General features: G+C 46.6%; 1 protein-coding gene across 39 annotated transcripts in view; it reads right to left on the bottom strand.

Annotated features, from left to right (window-relative positions):
• KCNMA1 (potassium calcium-activated channel subfamily M alpha 1) overlaps positions 1-16,405 on the bottom strand; it is a 773,456-nt gene that overhangs the window by 239,057 nt on the left and 517,994 nt on the right. For all 39 annotated transcript variants that reach the window (XR_010838921.1, XM_067025307.1, XM_067025277.1 and 36 more), the window contains 4 exons: positions 15,801-15,876; positions 7,655-7,730; positions 5,194-5,364; positions 3,511-3,602 (listed from right to left, as the gene is read on the bottom strand). Coding sequence is in view for 38 of the 39 variants with exons in the window: in XM_067025307.1 (XP_066881408.1) it covers positions 3,511-3,602; positions 5,194-5,364; positions 7,655-7,730; positions 15,801-15,876 (415 nt within the window). In the remaining variant the exon portion in view is untranslated. The remainder of the gene's footprint in view (positions 1-3,510; positions 3,603-5,193; positions 5,365-7,654; positions 7,731-15,800; positions 15,877-16,405) is intronic.

Raw genomic sequence — 16,405 nt, 5'->3', positions numbered from 1 at the left:
CTGACAGCCCATTCTCTCAACACTGAATTCCAAATGAAAACTCAAATTTTGGCCAAACATAACATTTCATCAATCTTGTTCTACTGACTGGAAAAACAACATCAAACAAAGGGTGCTAATGGCCCTTTATTACCGTTCCTTTCCCAGGCTTACATTTTCTGATGAAAGATCTAAGTGACCAAAGGGCTTCTTTAAACTACTTAGTAATTAGCTTTTGAACCAGGAAACAATGCATAAAGTAAAGCGAACAGTCCCGGGGCTGATGACAGAACGTACTTTCTGTCCGCAGGGTCAGAGGACCTCGGAGACCCAGAGTGAACATTAAAAGCAAAGTGTGCATTTTCATAAAGGGAGAAGAAAAAAGAGACAGAGGGAGAGAGAGAGAGAGAACCAGGCTAAAACCGGTGATAAAAGATGATGACGGAGCCAGAACAAAAGCTGCGGGAAGTCTGTGATCTCAAGCCGTCAGTACGCAGGGGGTTTGACTGGAGCTGCCAAGGCCAAGGGACAACCGGATGGGACTGGAGCGGGTGAGCGACCGTGGGTCTCAGGGCCTCCTCTGGGTCACCCGTCAACAAAAGGCACCAGCCAGCAGGCCCACCCACACTGGACTATGGCAGCTATTTTGGAGAAAAAAACAAAATGTATGTGGAGTGAGAGTCAGGAAATACTGTCAATGTTGGCGTCAAGGCAATTGATTTTATTGACTTCTTCAGGGGCAGTGAGTGAGAGGGGAAGGCTGACTGAGACAGTGGGGTGGGGAGGCCATAAAGGCAACCTGAGCCCTCGGAATGCCTTCTGCTTTATGGAGACCTGTCCGCACCTTTCAGGCAAAACGAACCGAGAAGCTGTTTTCCTCTTGGCACAGAAAAAATGAACAATGGAAATCGCTGGACTTATTTGGCCTTTTGGATCCAACCAATGGCCCAGAAATTGGAACAGCTTGGTTCTCATCTCATCCAGGGCTGTTATAATAATAGGAGGAGGAGGGCTCCATCAAAGGGAAGGTGGGGAAACTTGCTGCCTCCACGGAAAAGACGCCCACTGGCCTCCGTGCCTTTGAAAGGAAATGGATGTCCTGTGGGTAGTTCCAGAAAATGAGTCCTTTTTTCCATCTCCTCATTTTCTGAATGGAGGACTGGACACCTGAACTCAGGATGCAGTGAGATCACTGATGGGAGAGGAGGGTGGCTCCTTCCAATGTGACCGTCAGGCGATGGATGGAGATGTGATGCTACAGCTTTTATTTTTCTCTTAAAAAACAAAATAGGCTATTCAAGAGTTCATTTAAAAATGTATGAAATTTAAAAAACAAAAACAAAATCCTAGTTCTGTGATAGGAACTTCTGTGACTGGGAAGGAGAATGATAATTAAAATAGCCTGCACCTTTTTCAAATTCTTTTCCCAATTAGGTTGTTACAGAATATTGAGCAGAGTTCCCTGTGCTATACAGTAGGTCTTTGTTGGGTACCCATTTTAAATACAGCAGTGTGTACATGTCAGTCCCAAACGCCCTAACTCTCCCTTGCCCCACCGCACCCTTCCCCTCTGTTAACCATAAGTTCGCTCTGTAAGTCTGTGAGTCTGTTTCTGTTTTGTAAATAAGTTGAAAAAGAATAGGTACATGTATATGTATAACTGAATCACTTTGTTGTACACCGGAAACTAACACAACATTGTTTATCAACTGTACCCCAATATGAAATTAAAAGTTTTTAAAAAAAATCCTGCATCTTGATCTGGGGCGTAGTTCTTGGGTTTGTACATAGGTACAAATTCTTGAGCTGTACATTAAAGATGTGTATATCTAACTGCATGGAAGTTAAAATGAAAGCAAAACCTCAAAAGCAAACAAAGCTGAGGGCCCAAGAAAAAGCTTTAAAAAGAAAACAGTACAGGGACTTGCTTGGTGGCGCAGTGGTTAACAATCCGCCTGCCAATGCAGGGGACACGGGTTCGAGCCCTGGTCCAGGAAGATTCCCACATGCCGTGGAGCAATTAAGCCCATGTGCCACAACTACTGAGGCTGCGTTCTAGAGCCTGCGAGCCACAACTACTGAGCCCACACACCACAACTACTGAAGCCCACCTGCCTAGAGCCCATGCTCTCAAAACAAGGGAAGCCACCACAATGAGAAGTCCGCGCACCTCAACGAAGAGTAGCCCCCGCTCGCCGCAACTAGAGAAAGCCCGTGTGCAGCAACAAAGACCCAACGCAGCCAAAAATAAATAAATAAATAAATAAATAAATGTATTTTTAAAAGAAAGAAAGAAAAATCAAAGAAAACAGTACAGAATGGTTGCTTCCACCCTGCCTGCCTCCGACCTCCTCCTCTCCAGACGGGAGGACAGAACAGTCAAGGCCCTGCACCTACTTAGCAGTAAAACTTCCGGTTGACAATGGACCCACACATTTACACCGATATTGACAAAATGATGCGAGCACAAACCAAAACAGTCCCCAATACGAAACCATTCATGGGACTTCCCTGGTGGCGCAGTGATTGAGAATCCGCCTGCCGATGCACGGGACGTGGGTTCGTGCCCCAGTCCAGGAAGATCCCACATGCCGCGGAGCGGCCGGGCCCGTGAGCCACGGGCGCTGAGCCTGCGCGTCCGGAGCCTGTGCTCCGCAACGGGAGAGGCCACAACGGTGAGAGGCCCGCGTACCGCAAAAAAAAAAAAAAAGAAAGCATTCATGAATGGGAAGCCAAATGAAAGATGCATCAGGAAGAGCGTGCCGTGCCCTGACGTACCATAAATATAGTATTTCTTGCCAAGAAGGAATTTCAACTGAGTAATCAGTCCCTTTGAGGACAAGCTCGGTGCCTCCTAGCTAGAGAACTGGTTCCCCGGTGGCCACAGTGCCAAGGTGACCTCGATCTTGCCCTCCTTAGGACTTCCCTGTGGGAGTAGGAGCCCATGTTATGGCTGCACAAAAACGCCATAGGATGGCATCAGTTTCATCTGAGGGACCGGAATGTAATCACTCACCTGATTAATATAAAGAATGAGCAAGCTGGGCTTAGGTGTTAGGGATCAGAACAGAAAATATGACCCCAGTTACACATGGACCCCTTCCAGGATAAATCTATCGTGTCTCTTGGAAAGATGGGTGGGCAAGAGAGTTGTGCATGGAACAAGGCTCAGGAGTTGGTCCACGTGTGATAACTTCGTGGGGGTAATTCTGACATCACACCCTACACGGAATGGGGCCCTTCGGGGGGGTGGGGAGGGGCAGGATTCAGGTGTCTCCGCCACAGGGGCTCTGAAAGTCACTCAACCACATCTTTTTTAATGCAACTGACTTACTTTCTGCCTCCATGTTTGTTAAAAGTCCCGCCGAATTTATTCCGATTCAGGATGAGAGCAGCAATTTCGGGCACGTAGCGGGCAAACATTGCCTACATGCATGAAACAAAGAAACAAGAGCCAAAAAAAAAAAAAAAAATGGCATGCAGAGAGGATTCTACCGCAGTGGAAGCAACAAAACCTCTTGGCATACTTACTTTCTTCCACTAACCGCACTATAGGAGCCCCCGTATTTCTTGCGGTTTCCTATTAACTCTATGATTTCAGGGACGTAGCTGGCAAACATGGCCTGAGGAAAAGATAGGAGACAGAAGAGAGACTAAAAAGACAGGCCAAAGAAAGGGGGTGACCTTTTCAGAAGGGGGTGGGGGTATTAAGATCTGAAAACACAAAAGGGCTAGAACTACAAAGGTACATATTAATATGTTAGATTGTAAAAAAAAAAAAAATAAAAGCACAAAAAGGGCAAGCTCCTGCAAATACACAGGACAAAACAAACATTAGACAACTAAAAAAAAAAAAAAAAAAAAAAAAAATCACAGTCAAGAAAAATGTAAAGGAGACAGGAATAAATAAATTGACATATAGTTCTTCCTGAATAGAAAAAAGGGAATGAATCCTGGAAAAATCACACACACACACACACACACACACACACACACACACACACACACACATTATTTCAAGAGAAGGCCTTTCTTTCTAATTATAGTTCACATGAGAATCTATGCCTTTATGAATGATTAAAGACAATAAACACCAAAAGAAGATTTAAAAATATATAAACTTTTCCATTAAAAAAAAATCACTAAAAAGCACAAAACGTAAATTTAAGAAATCATATAGGAAAGGATAGCAAGGAGAAACACAAATCTGCCATGTTTTGTCCAACAAACACTGTGCTTGTGGCTGGATAAAGGGGTCTCATCTGCAGGGACCTCACGGGTACTGTGAGAATACTGCGCTGATGTACACACCACACGTACATTTATATACATTTTTCTAATGTATATGCCATATGCATACAAAACAGAGACGTGGATGCATTAAATAAATGCATGTGCGGTGTACATATGTGAAAGCTGTGTGTGAATTTAGGGTTTTAATCACTTACCTCACACACAGCAAAAATCTAAACATCAAATGAGCTACTTTGAAAGACAAAATGCAGCCACCCTCGATGAGTTGCCAGAAATCCCCCTTGAAAAGCACAATACATCATAAACCACCGCGATGATCTGTACAGACCAGAAAAGCAAATAGTGCAACTTTCTGACTTACAGAGGGGGAGGGAAAATACTGTGTAAGGGAGTTGGCTGGCTGTTTACAAAACCATACTCAGCTCACACAGTGATGTCCATCCAGAGGAGACCAGTGGGCTCTCCTTCCTCCGGGGTGGGAACACTCCTCTTTAGAGCAAGGCCCCAGCCACAGTGTCTGTTGGAAGTTCAGGGAGGGGGAAGGGGCCGGGGAACTCTTGAAACCGCAAACTGTCTACAGAGTATCAACAGTATCTAGCCGGTCAAGTGACAGCAGTGTCCTTGCAGAATATCAGATGCTGAATTATATTACAAAGGCACAGACACTCTCACTTGATAAGTGAGCCTCACTTTCTTAAGACAATTAGGTTTGCTCCGGGCTAAATGGCTGTCCCTCACAAGGACACCGTGCCTGGGTCTCAGGGTAACAAATTCAATATACCAAAGAAATATGCAGAAAAGTCACCATGGCGTTTGGATTGACTTAACGGGATTGTAACACTACGGCAGTCGCTTGCCTCTAGTGCAGAAACACAGTCTCAAATACACAGCTTTCAGAAAATGGATAATAGAAAATATTAATGACCACAAAAATCAGCATTGTAAGAAAAGAGTTTTTACCAGTCCCCCGAGGATGAAGAAGACCATGAAGAGACGCCCGAGCGTGGTTTTTGCATACACATCCCCGTAACCAACAGTGGACATGGTCACCATGAGCAAATAGACACATTCCCAGTAGGTAAGAGCCTGGTTGTTTTGGAAATTTTCCCATGGGTCCCCTGAATTCTCCACCTAGAGAAAGGAAGAACATTACAGGCGTAATAAACCAGAAACACAGAAGCCCCAGCACCTAGGATGCACAGCATCCTCAGCCCCGGGAGTTTGCTGCCCTGAACCGAACTCTGTAAGCAACGTTCACAACCCCTGAGCAGGTAGTGGAGAAAATGGAGTGAAAGCCACGCTGACACGCCTGCCCAGCTGATTGAGGCAGAGAAGGGAAGGAACTGAGGAAGTTATCCAGAGTCCATTTTCTTCTCATCGTTATAAAGATCTGAGGCCAGCTGAACTTTAGGGGCATTACCTCTAGCCCACGTGAGGCTAGAGGCAATGCACTAAAGAGCCAAAGAGGCCCGCCCTGGCCCTTCTCTTGAGTTCCTGCTCCGGCCCAAAGAAATTCTGGACCCTCCCACAGGGGACCTCCTCCTTTCATTGTTTTGACCAAGTAGCTGCCAGAAGGACCTTGCTCCTTCAGATCCTATGAAGGAACCCCAGAGAGCATCTCTTGCAGTCTGACTTGGCTTTCCTTGCTTTGCAGCAGATCGGTGATGGCTCTGCCCTGCAAACTGCAGAAATCTCCCTTGGAAGCACAAAAAGTGAGCTCATGAGAACTATCTCCCCTTGCACACCCTTTAGACCTAGGGCCAGCAAGCTTAGTCTGTAAAGGGCCGGATGGTCAATAATTTTTGGCTTTGTGGACCACAGGGTTTCCTGCTCCCTGTAGGGAAAACTCAACTCTGAAGGCACAGCAGGAAATCAGGCAGAGGCAACAGGTGTGGAGAGCTTCTGCCCCAGGGTTGCAGTTGGCCCGTCTCTGCTTTAGGCTCACAAACACTTGCTATCCTCCCATCATCTACGATCTGCCGACAAAGCCGTGAGGCAGGCAGGAGAGACACTTTAGAGGAGAGAGGCCCAACCCTACAATCCGCTGGATGGCCAACGCCTGTGACCTGCCAGGGTGGTCCCTGTGCATGGGCAGCCCCAGGCCCCCTCACCCCGGGGCCTCCAACTCTGCCTCTGCAGAATGTAAGTTTCCAAGACCTGGCCTCTTTTTTTTTTTTTTTTTTTTTTTTTTTTTGTGGTATGCGGGCCTCTCACTGTTGTGGCCTCTCCCGTTGCGAAGCACAGGCTCCGGACGTGCAGGCTCAGCGGCCATGGCTCACGGGCCCAGCCGCTCCGTGGCACGTGGGATCTTCCCGGACCGGGGCGCGAACCCGTGTCCCCTGCATCGGCAGGCGGACCCCCAACCACTGCGCCACCAGGGAAGCCCCAAGACCTGGCCTCTTTCACACATCAATGCTTGTCCTCAACGTGCCCTTTTCATGGAGGTTTCCTGGTGAAGCAGAAGGTACTTCCCACAATAGTAAGGTGAGGTCACTGCTTATTGAAAACAGCCGATGAACCCTCCATATCTGTGATTTTTGGCACTTGGCAGAATTAGAGTGATTATCTAAGGGTGATTTCAGCCAAGAATACCATCAGCATAAAGGAGCGGGTGGGAAACCATCAGATCTAGTGACCGAGTGATAGACCACCGGCAGTCTTCCTTTGGATGACAATTACAAAAATCCCAATGGGAGGGAGGGGTAACAATGCTTCCTTATGCAGACACCCTTATGCAGACAGAGGCTCAGCAAGGGAAAGGCACCTTTACCCAAAGCTTCCAAGTTAGATGAGGCTCCTTCTAGCTTTAAAGCTTTGTGTTTGTTTGAAACACACTTCCCACAATAGCTATGCTCCCTAGAAAGCAGGCAGAAATCTACCCTGGGAAGGTGAGAACAGCTTGACAATAATATAAGGCTTTGGAGTCATTAATTTAAAAGAATTAACATTTTTGAGACACGAAATAACTTGACAAGCAATCGGGCCAAAGAATCGAAGAGGGCTTTTTGTAAGGGGGAAGTGGAGGGAAATTGAGGAATCTGAATTTGTTGTTTACCAAGAGATGGGGGCCAGACTTGCAACCTTGTCGCCAACCTTTTCTGGTGATTGCTGAGGAAGCACTGCCATCTTGTGGTTGGCTTGGGTTATTGCAGACAGAAGAAAAAAAAAAAAAAAAAAAGCAATGAAAGCCCCCATAGCAATTCAGGTGAGCTGAAAAACGCAGGTGAAGGGTGTGATCGTGATTCACAATCTGGAACTAGTATGGGGTAAAAGGATTGGAAATTTAGACAACTGTGCAGCTGCTTCTCGGTTTTTTTGCATTCTACAGCTGGGCTGAAGTTTGTCTCCCAGGTAATAAAATGACTCAGAGAGGGCCTCGTTCCAGAAACGCCAGCACTGAAGCGTCTTCAAGGATACTTACCAAATGGATGAAGCCAGCTGCTGTTAGCCATGTGCTGATAAATATGGAGAGCAGATTCACCAGCTTGATGGAATTACTGTGCAAAAGACACAAGCAAAATCCCCAAGTTACAGAAGAAGACTCACTTGGGGCTGCCTTCCAGAGGAACAAAGCCTCTTTCGTGTCCACTCCCACACCCAACCCCCCAGAGCCACCATAAGGGAAGGATCTGAAAGGTGGCATAAGTAGCTCAGGCCAGAGCCTATAGGAAGATGACTTCTGAGTCACTGAAAGTGGTCCCTAAATTAAGCCGTCTGACGGTTTAATAATTTTTATTTTGAAAATCTTTAAATCTACAGAAATAGTGAAAGAAGAATATAATGAACACTTGGATACCCTTCACCTAGATTAACCCGTTAACATTTTGCCACATTGGCTTTACCTCTATACGTTTTCTCTTCTTCTTTTTTCCCCCTTTTTCAGGCTGAACCATTTACAAGCATATTGTAGACATCATGACACAACCCCCTGAATACTTCAGCACTGAACACCTAAGAAGGACACTGTGGACACAATCATAATACAATTGTCCTGCCTATGGAAACTGACACGGATTCAGTAACGTCATCTAACAGGCACTCCTAATCTAGATATCTCCAGTTGCTCCGAAATTAGGTTTACTGATGCTTTCATGTTTTCACCCTGATTCAGGAAGTAATCAAGGTTCATGCGCTGCATTTGATTATTATGTGGCTTTAATCTAGGGGTCAGGAAACTTTTCTAATAAAGGGACAGATAGTAAATATTCAGGCTTTGCTGGGTCATAAAGTCTCTGTTGCAACTACTCAATTCTCCGGCTGGAGCAGAAAAGCACCTTGGGAAACCTGAAAAGGAATAGGTGTGGCAGTGTTCCAGGAAAACTTTATTCACAAAGACAGGCAGTGGGCTGATTGGCCTAAGTAGTAATGGCTACTCAGTGTGCCATTTTCTGCTTTATTCGCCTTTAATTTGTAAGTAACCCCCCCACCACCAACCAATACACACACCCTTTTAAATCTGTTTTTAGTGCCAATTTAATTTTCTGTGCACCCAGGCCAGCTGTCATCCAGAATGTCCCATATTCTGGATTTGTCCGACTGTTCCCACCTCGTTAGATCCTGTTTCAATACGTCTTTTGAGAATACCCGCCTGGATGGCATCGCACCAGGAAATTCCAACTCAATTGCACCAGGTCCAGTCACCTAGTGAAGGTGGAAACGCCAGATGGCGCCAGTGAGAGGTGCCCATTTCCCTTTGTAATTAATATGCCATCTGGGAAGCGGGGCTCTGAGACCATATGAATATCCTATTCCCCAACAACCTTATACCTAAAAGTTTCAGCACCCACCAGTGTTCCTTGAGAAAGACTGATTGGCACTCACGAGATATTTAGCTCCCCGATGGTAGGGGTCTTGTCGGCAGGGACCCTGGGAGCAGTGAGTCCCTGGCGCACAGCAGGGCCTCTAAGAATCTGCACTCAGTGAGCTGGTCTCCCCTCTGTACTCGTCTCATCTGCCTTCACCCCGTTCACTCCTACTGGGTGTACAGCTCCTCAACCACTGCTGTCAGCAGGTCACTGCCCTGTCCAAAGGCTCCTGTTGAGTAAAATATTATGTCCAAACTCCCACCTTCAACACCCTCTGAAGTTTCAGGTCCTCCTACCACGATTCTTTCTACACAAACCTTGCAACTTCCATCACAGCCAAACTTACTCACCAAGTCTTTGTTTATGCTATTACTCAGCTCGAAAGCCCTCCCCCATCTATCCAGATATTTCCCTTTCTTCAAAGCCTGGTCCAGCCCCTACCTCTTCCTTAAAGTGGTTCGACCCACGGGCCATACAAAGTGACCCACGTCTCCTTCACCTCCAGCTATTCATTGGTAACCCATCCCGCTGTCTTAAGGCATCATCGTTTCAGATTTCTATTTGACTCTTGTGTTCCCACCTGCGTCATGCAGAAAAGAACTCTGTCTCTTTCAATCTCCTCAGAGGGGCCTACACTGCCCACAGCGTGGTCTCCGGCCGCTCCCACCTCTTTCTCAAGGGAAACCAATGGTTTATATTCTAAGAGTTTAAGATCACAGTGATAAGAATGGCTATAACACAGTTCTTCCACAGGGCTTACCATGTGCACCGCCATTTTAAGTGCCTCACGTACATTAACTCATCAAATCTTCATAATGACTCTATGAGGCGGTCCCAAGGTTAAGAAACGGACCCAAGTTCAACGCGGTAAGCAGCAGAGTTGGGACTTGAACCCAGGCAGTTTGGCTCCAGAGTCTGCCCTCTTGGCCACTACAGTGTAGAACACAGTCACAGCCTGAGATCCACCAGAAAGTCTTGCTTGTTGCGAAAGCGAAGCTGTGCCTCCCCCACACCCCGTGTAGAGGATATGAAGGGGGCCAGAGGGCACTGCCCCAGGGAGGATAGAGGCTATCACCACATCCTGTCCCCAACTAGTTTCTCAAGAGGAAGCCAAAATAAAGCAAAACCTCCCTGCCCCTGCCTTTTAAGCCCTCCGAGGTGCACTAACCTTGGAGAGAGAGAGAGACTGATGAGGGACAGGTAGCCAGTGGCAAAGGGAGAGATCTCAGGGAAGCCTGTGTCGTTCTTTTTCTCAGAGGATAATTAAGGGCCAAGGTGATTCACTTACACAGTCCTGGATCCCTGGAGACTGATCAAAGCAGTGTCCCACCAATAATCATGTGGGGCCCTCTTGAGAGATGACAACTACTGGTGCCTCCGAGCCTCATGGTGCTTTGGAAAAACGACCTTATATGGTGATTATTAATCTCTGATTGTCACAGTGATACTAATAGTACTTAAGGGAGCACTCTCTTGTGTAGAGAACATTTAATCATTGTTGCTGAAAGGGCCCCTATTAAGCCCTGAAATCTGATTATTTTTTATGGCATCTGCATCATTACAGATGCCCAGTATTAGGAATTTGCTTTTCAAATGAAACTCTATGACCAGGCAATCACCTACAAGCTCTGTGCAAGAGACACAAGATTAACTCTTGGTGGACTTTCTCCATATTCTGAAATTTGAACCTCGCCAAGGTGAAGGGGGCTCCTTGGAAAGAGGGAAGGGGTTGCAGGACAGGGCTGTGGGCTCTGCATGGCAAGAGGCCACTGGAGATAGTCACAGACTTCAGGGCCAAGCCCAGGGGTCTGGACCAAAGGGCAAGTTCCCAATGCTTAGAATGATTGCAACTATTCAGGTTCTAGCCCCCTCATGATAAGGGATAGATTGTGACGTTAGCGTGAGAACCTAACTTCATTTTCGTGTTTTCCGTGATCATTTCTGGGTCCTGCCCCATGAGTTCTCACTAGCCACGACAGTAATTTGTATCAGTGGATATACAGTGAATCATTGTCCATGGGCAGGCACAGAGACTTTTCTGTTCTTATAGATCAGAGACCTTTTTGAGGACTCCGCAGATATTGGGGGAGAGAGTCTGTCTCTGTAGATACTGGAAGAATGAATGTCTGTCTTCTTCCAAGATTACAGCTGATAACCCAGAACCACTGGGGGCCATCTCCGCTCTCAGTGCATTTAACAAGACATGTATGGGTTGAGACTGAAAACATCATCTCTTTCCAAAAAGCAATACGAATTTATCTCTGTTCTACTTGACCAGTATTTTCCTCTTTGTTTCTGGCTGAGAATAGAGACAGGTGCCAATGCCCTTATTTTGTTTTATTGTTACCTTTGCTGGACAGATGTGCAATCCCCTCAAAGTCAACTGCACTGTACCCCACGGGGATGAATGGCCTGAACTATAAGACACAGAGTGAAGCAAAATCAAGTTCTGTCAATTCCAACCCTTAAATATCTCTCAATCCCTCTCTCTCTTTCTTCTCCGAAGGCCAGTCCCTAGTACCACTTGCCTGGACGACTGCCTCCTGACTAGTCTCTTGGTCTATGGCTTAGATGTTTTAGACCCACTCTCTGTACGATTGGTGGAATAGTGGATCTTTCTAAAATGTAAACCTGACCGCGTTCCTCTCCTGCCCAAACCCATCAACCACTCTTCCTTGCTCTCCGACTCAAACCCATGACATCTGAGAGCCTTCACGATGTGGCCTCTGCCTGCAGTCTCTATACCAATTACTCTTTGCAAGAACTTTAACCTTGGAGCCGTTTCTGAGGTAATATATGTAGTACAGTGATTTGTTTCCAAAATGTCAAAACAAAATGTGTTGTTTAGGTAAATGATGGTACATACATAGAGTGGAATGCTATGTGGGAAATGGAAGTGACATGGTAGAATATTAGAGAGGTTATCTCTGTGCTTTACCCTTTTCTATATTGTCCAAATGTTTACACTACACTTTAATAATTAGAGGAAACAGTAAGGCAACTACTTTAAAAAAAAAAAAAAAAAGCTCTAGGTGTTCCATGTCCCCATCATAAATATCTATATCTCCATCATCAGCATTAAATGAGGTATGGAATGACAGCCTTTAGACAGAGCTGCTTCCTTTGCTCTGACTGTATGAGTCTGCTTGCCAGTTTCCTGGGCAACTGAGGAACTGCCAAAAGCTCAGACAATGGCACAAGGTCTCCCAGTGGCCCCTTCAATATGCCATTTATAGGACATGGGGCCTTTGAGGCCCTTCTGTTGGCTGACAGTTTGGGGAATGACCCTGATGCTGTCCCGTTACTGTGACTTTGTTTTCTCTGTCATCCTGGTCACTCTGTCATCCTTCTCCTGACCTCTTTATCCTTTTTGTCTCCCTCTTTCCCCACCCCTCTTTCTCTTTCTCTCCGCCCCCACCCCCAAATATTTCTCTGCCCTGTCTCTTCCCACTTTGGGCCAGGAGAGGCAGCTGAAGAACGGAACATGAAACCACAATTTCATATCATTATTCCAAATCACATTTCAATGTCTCCACCGCTACCCAATACCCCAGGTTGCTGGGGACTGGCCCCTAGAGAAAGTGATACAAAACCCCCAGAAAGATGATGACGGGAGTCCACCCACCCTCCTGGAAGGTCCCTGTGAAAGCAGCAAAGTACAGAGGCGTTACCAGGAAATCCCTCAAGGTATGAAGCCCTACAAGGACCAAGTCTTCTGTTTCTCTGCGGCAGAGCCTGCGGGAATCTGTGCCTGGGGCTCACAGGAGGAAGGCGCCGCCATCAGCCAGCCAGGCAGCTGGAGAGGGAACGGGCTCAGAGAGCTATTCTAGACCTCCCGAGTTCTTACAATCAGATGAAGGTTCAGTCTGTGCCTGGTGATCTGGCCTCTCCCTGCCCTAATCTCATCTTTCTCTCTTCCTACCATGGAAACCCCAGTCTCCAAGAGCACAGAATTACTCAACGTTCCCCCAAAGGCCATGTTCTCTCACTTACGTGCTTTCCTGCAGCGTCCTTGATTGGAAGTCACCCCACTCACCCTTCCCTCTCACATGCCTGACCTCCAGCACCACCAGAATGACACCTGGCTTTCTACGAGGCTTACCGAAGACACCCCCTTGGCCTTGAAAAGATCCTTGACTGCCTCACACGCATGCCGAGCCCCACTTGACCGCTCTCCTCCACGCCTCCCAAGCCCTGGGTGTACCTGGACCCTCAGCACCGACCCCACTATGGGTCAGTCCTCCCCCAGGGAGCTCTCTGAAAGTAGGACTCAATCCTGGCACCCATCTCGCTGCTGCACAAATGGGTGCTCAATTCAGGCTTGAATTCACCCTGATGCTGTCCCTGGTTGTGACAGGAACTGAGACAATCCAAGTGTGTGGTTGTGATGGAAACCACCCTCCCATAACACAAGGAGTTGAATTCTGTGGTAAGGGGGGTGCTTGGGGAAATGCTCTTTGGGGCTTAGGATGGCAGACATCCCAGTAGCCTGCCACCCCGTGACTCTCCCAATGTAGAGTCCCCTCTTTCCCTCACTCGCTGCTTCAGACTTTCCCCCCTCTGCACTGGGAGAACGAACCCCCATAATTGTAGAGTCACCAGGTGGAATGTTTCCCCTGGTGAATGCTAGTGCTAGTGCTATTTCCTGCAACCAGAGGAAAGGAGTCTTTTCCAAGGAATGGGAAGCTGGCGGGTCTCTTGGCAAAAGCCTAGAAAAAGATAGTTTTTACTCAGATGGCTCATCGTTCTCCCAAGTCCAGGAAAGATCCACGTGGAGTACGAGGAATGTTATTCCTCAGAGTAACGGCACCTTCTTTTTTTTTTTTTTTTTTTTTTTGTGGTACACGGGCCTCTCACTGTTGTGGCCTCTCCCGTGGCGGAGCACAGGCTCCGGACGCGCAGGCGCAGCGGCCACGGCTCACGGGCCCAGCCGCTCCGCGGCACGTGGGATCTTCCCAGACCGGGGCACGAACCCGCGTTCCCTGCATCGGCAGGCGGGCTCTCAACCACTGCGCCACCAGGGAAGCCCGGCACCTTCTTAAAATGCTGGCGTCAGAGCATTAAAAGCCCCCTAAACAAGTAAACTCGAAACAGGGAGGGAGAGGCACTACACCACGTTAGACAGTGTGGATGACTCCACGTAACACCGTCCCCGCAAGTATCTCTTAAATACAGCTCCTGTGATTGCCACTGGGTCCTCACCAAGTCTACCTGTAAAAGTACAGTGTAGTGGAGCAAATACGATACAGGCAAAACTTGAGGATTGCTAGCTTTGTTGACCATTTTAATTTCAAGAGGACTATGAGTCCCTTGCATAGAAAAGTCATAACAAGGTAGAAATGAAGGTTACTGTCACTCAGAAGAAATACGAAGGATAACAATATTCATTATATATATATATATATATATATATATATATATATATATTTTTTTTTTTTTTTTTGCACGGTATGTGGGCCTCTCACTGTTGTGGCCTCTCCCGTTGTGGAGCACAGGCTCCGGACGCGCAGGCCTAGCGGCCATGGCTCACGGGCTTAGTGGCTCCGCGGCATGTGGGATCTTCCCGGACCGGGGCACGAACCCGTGTCTCCTGTATTGGCAGGCGGATTCTCAACCACTGCGCCACCAGGGAAGCCTATTTTCTTTTTAACTTCACTAATAGGAAGAGAATTTATTCCCCCATTCACGTAGATGAATAGTTAGCGAGGGGAAACCAATTTGAAATTAAAACAAACTAAAATAAACAAAACACACTAAGACCCAAAGAGGAAAGCCTGTCACATTTGTTGGATGTGACATATTCAGGAAGCTGAGTCCCAGACTCAGTTACTGGGAAAACAATGCTGAATCCAAGCTCCTCCAAAATGCAGGTGTATTAATTACAAATCACAAACATAGAGATGTCCTGTTTTTCATCATTTATCAAACACGTTAAGGCCAACCAAAGAGGAAATGGAACATTAGCAGTGAGCTTCTCAAAGTGTAATTTCCTATGAGAGAAATTTATGACCTGTACTTATTCTCCATTAAAGGACGTCCAACCTCTTTTATTAGTTTATTCATCAAGGCAGCCCTGGTTTCCGGCTGGCTCTGAGAACCTGCAGGTCCTCACGAAAGGGGTCTCTGGGGGATTTTTTTTCTCCTGGTCCTGTAGTGTTTTCCAGATCATAATACAGTTAACAGAAGTAGTCATGGTGCATTCGGCGGGAGGTTTTTAGATATTCCCCTGAAGGCAATTCACAGAGCAAGCCCCAGGGGCTACACGGGCTATAAACTGAACATCTAGAATGTACTTTGAAATGAAATGATTTTCTGTTTGCCGTATGAGGTTTGTGATTGCCTCTCAAAGAGCATTGCTTCCATTGCTTTTATGGCCAGGTTCAATTTCTTATTTAGTGATGTAATAAAGGGGTGGTTTAAAACCTGGGAGCAAGGACTTCCCAATCAATGAGCGGACCTATCCCCCACCCACTGTGCACCTCTCTCCATGGTGTTGCGGCCGGTGTCCAAGCAACCCCACAAGGTCCCCCCAAACTGTCTCTACTTCCCCCCATACACAGCTGTTTCTTTCTCTTTACCATAGAGTCCCCGCCCTGCAGAAGACCCGACCTCTAGGCTTTCCCTGGGTTTCTGTGTTAGATCACTCTCTCTGTGCATAAAAGAACTCTAACTTTACCATGATGAAAGTACACACACCTGATATTTACAACGTGGCACTGGGGACCAGAACGACAAAAAAAAATATGAAAAAGAACATCTTACCTTGTTTTCAGGATATTCAGAAACTGCAAAATTTCTGAAAACTGGATCAGCCTGAGAGCTCTTAAAAATCTCAAACCTGGAAAGAGAAATGATATAGAGATGCATTATTTTCAATGTGTGGTTTTAATGCCCACACACTGCTGTTGGATTTACAGCTGCCGAGGTTAATGGGATATGAAATTCCTGCAGAGGAATGAACCACACCGCACCTTGGATGTAGTTCTTCCTCCTGATCCTCGACTGGTTTAATCTCAGCTGGTAACCTGACTTTTTCATTAAAGGGTCCCTGTATGGAGCCACTGCAGAGGATATTCTGGTGGGCAGAGCCCAGTTTACTGAGCTTTCTTATGTGTCCATCTCTGATTTAAAGCACTATTTCTAAGTTACATGGTTGTCTGAGAGGATTCTGTCTCTGAAAAATACTGGGATAGCTCAGGGAAACCCTTGTGCTAAGAGCAGATTAGAAACAAATCAGATAACCTCACCTCTTCAGTGGATTTTCTTTTTTTTTTTCCCCAATCTTTATCTGCAGTTCCGATAAAATGAAGAGTATAGCCCACTGTGTTATCTGCTTCCTACAAGGTTCTATATTTTTCTTCCAATCA

Source organism: Kogia breviceps, chromosome 2 (genome assembly GCF_026419965.1).
Source record: "Kogia breviceps isolate mKogBre1 chromosome 2, mKogBre1 haplotype 1, whole genome shotgun sequence".
Lineage (NCBI taxonomy): Eukaryota > Metazoa > Chordata > Mammalia > Artiodactyla > Physeteridae > Kogia > Kogia breviceps.
This window is presented reverse-complemented; position numbering and strand designations above follow the sequence as displayed.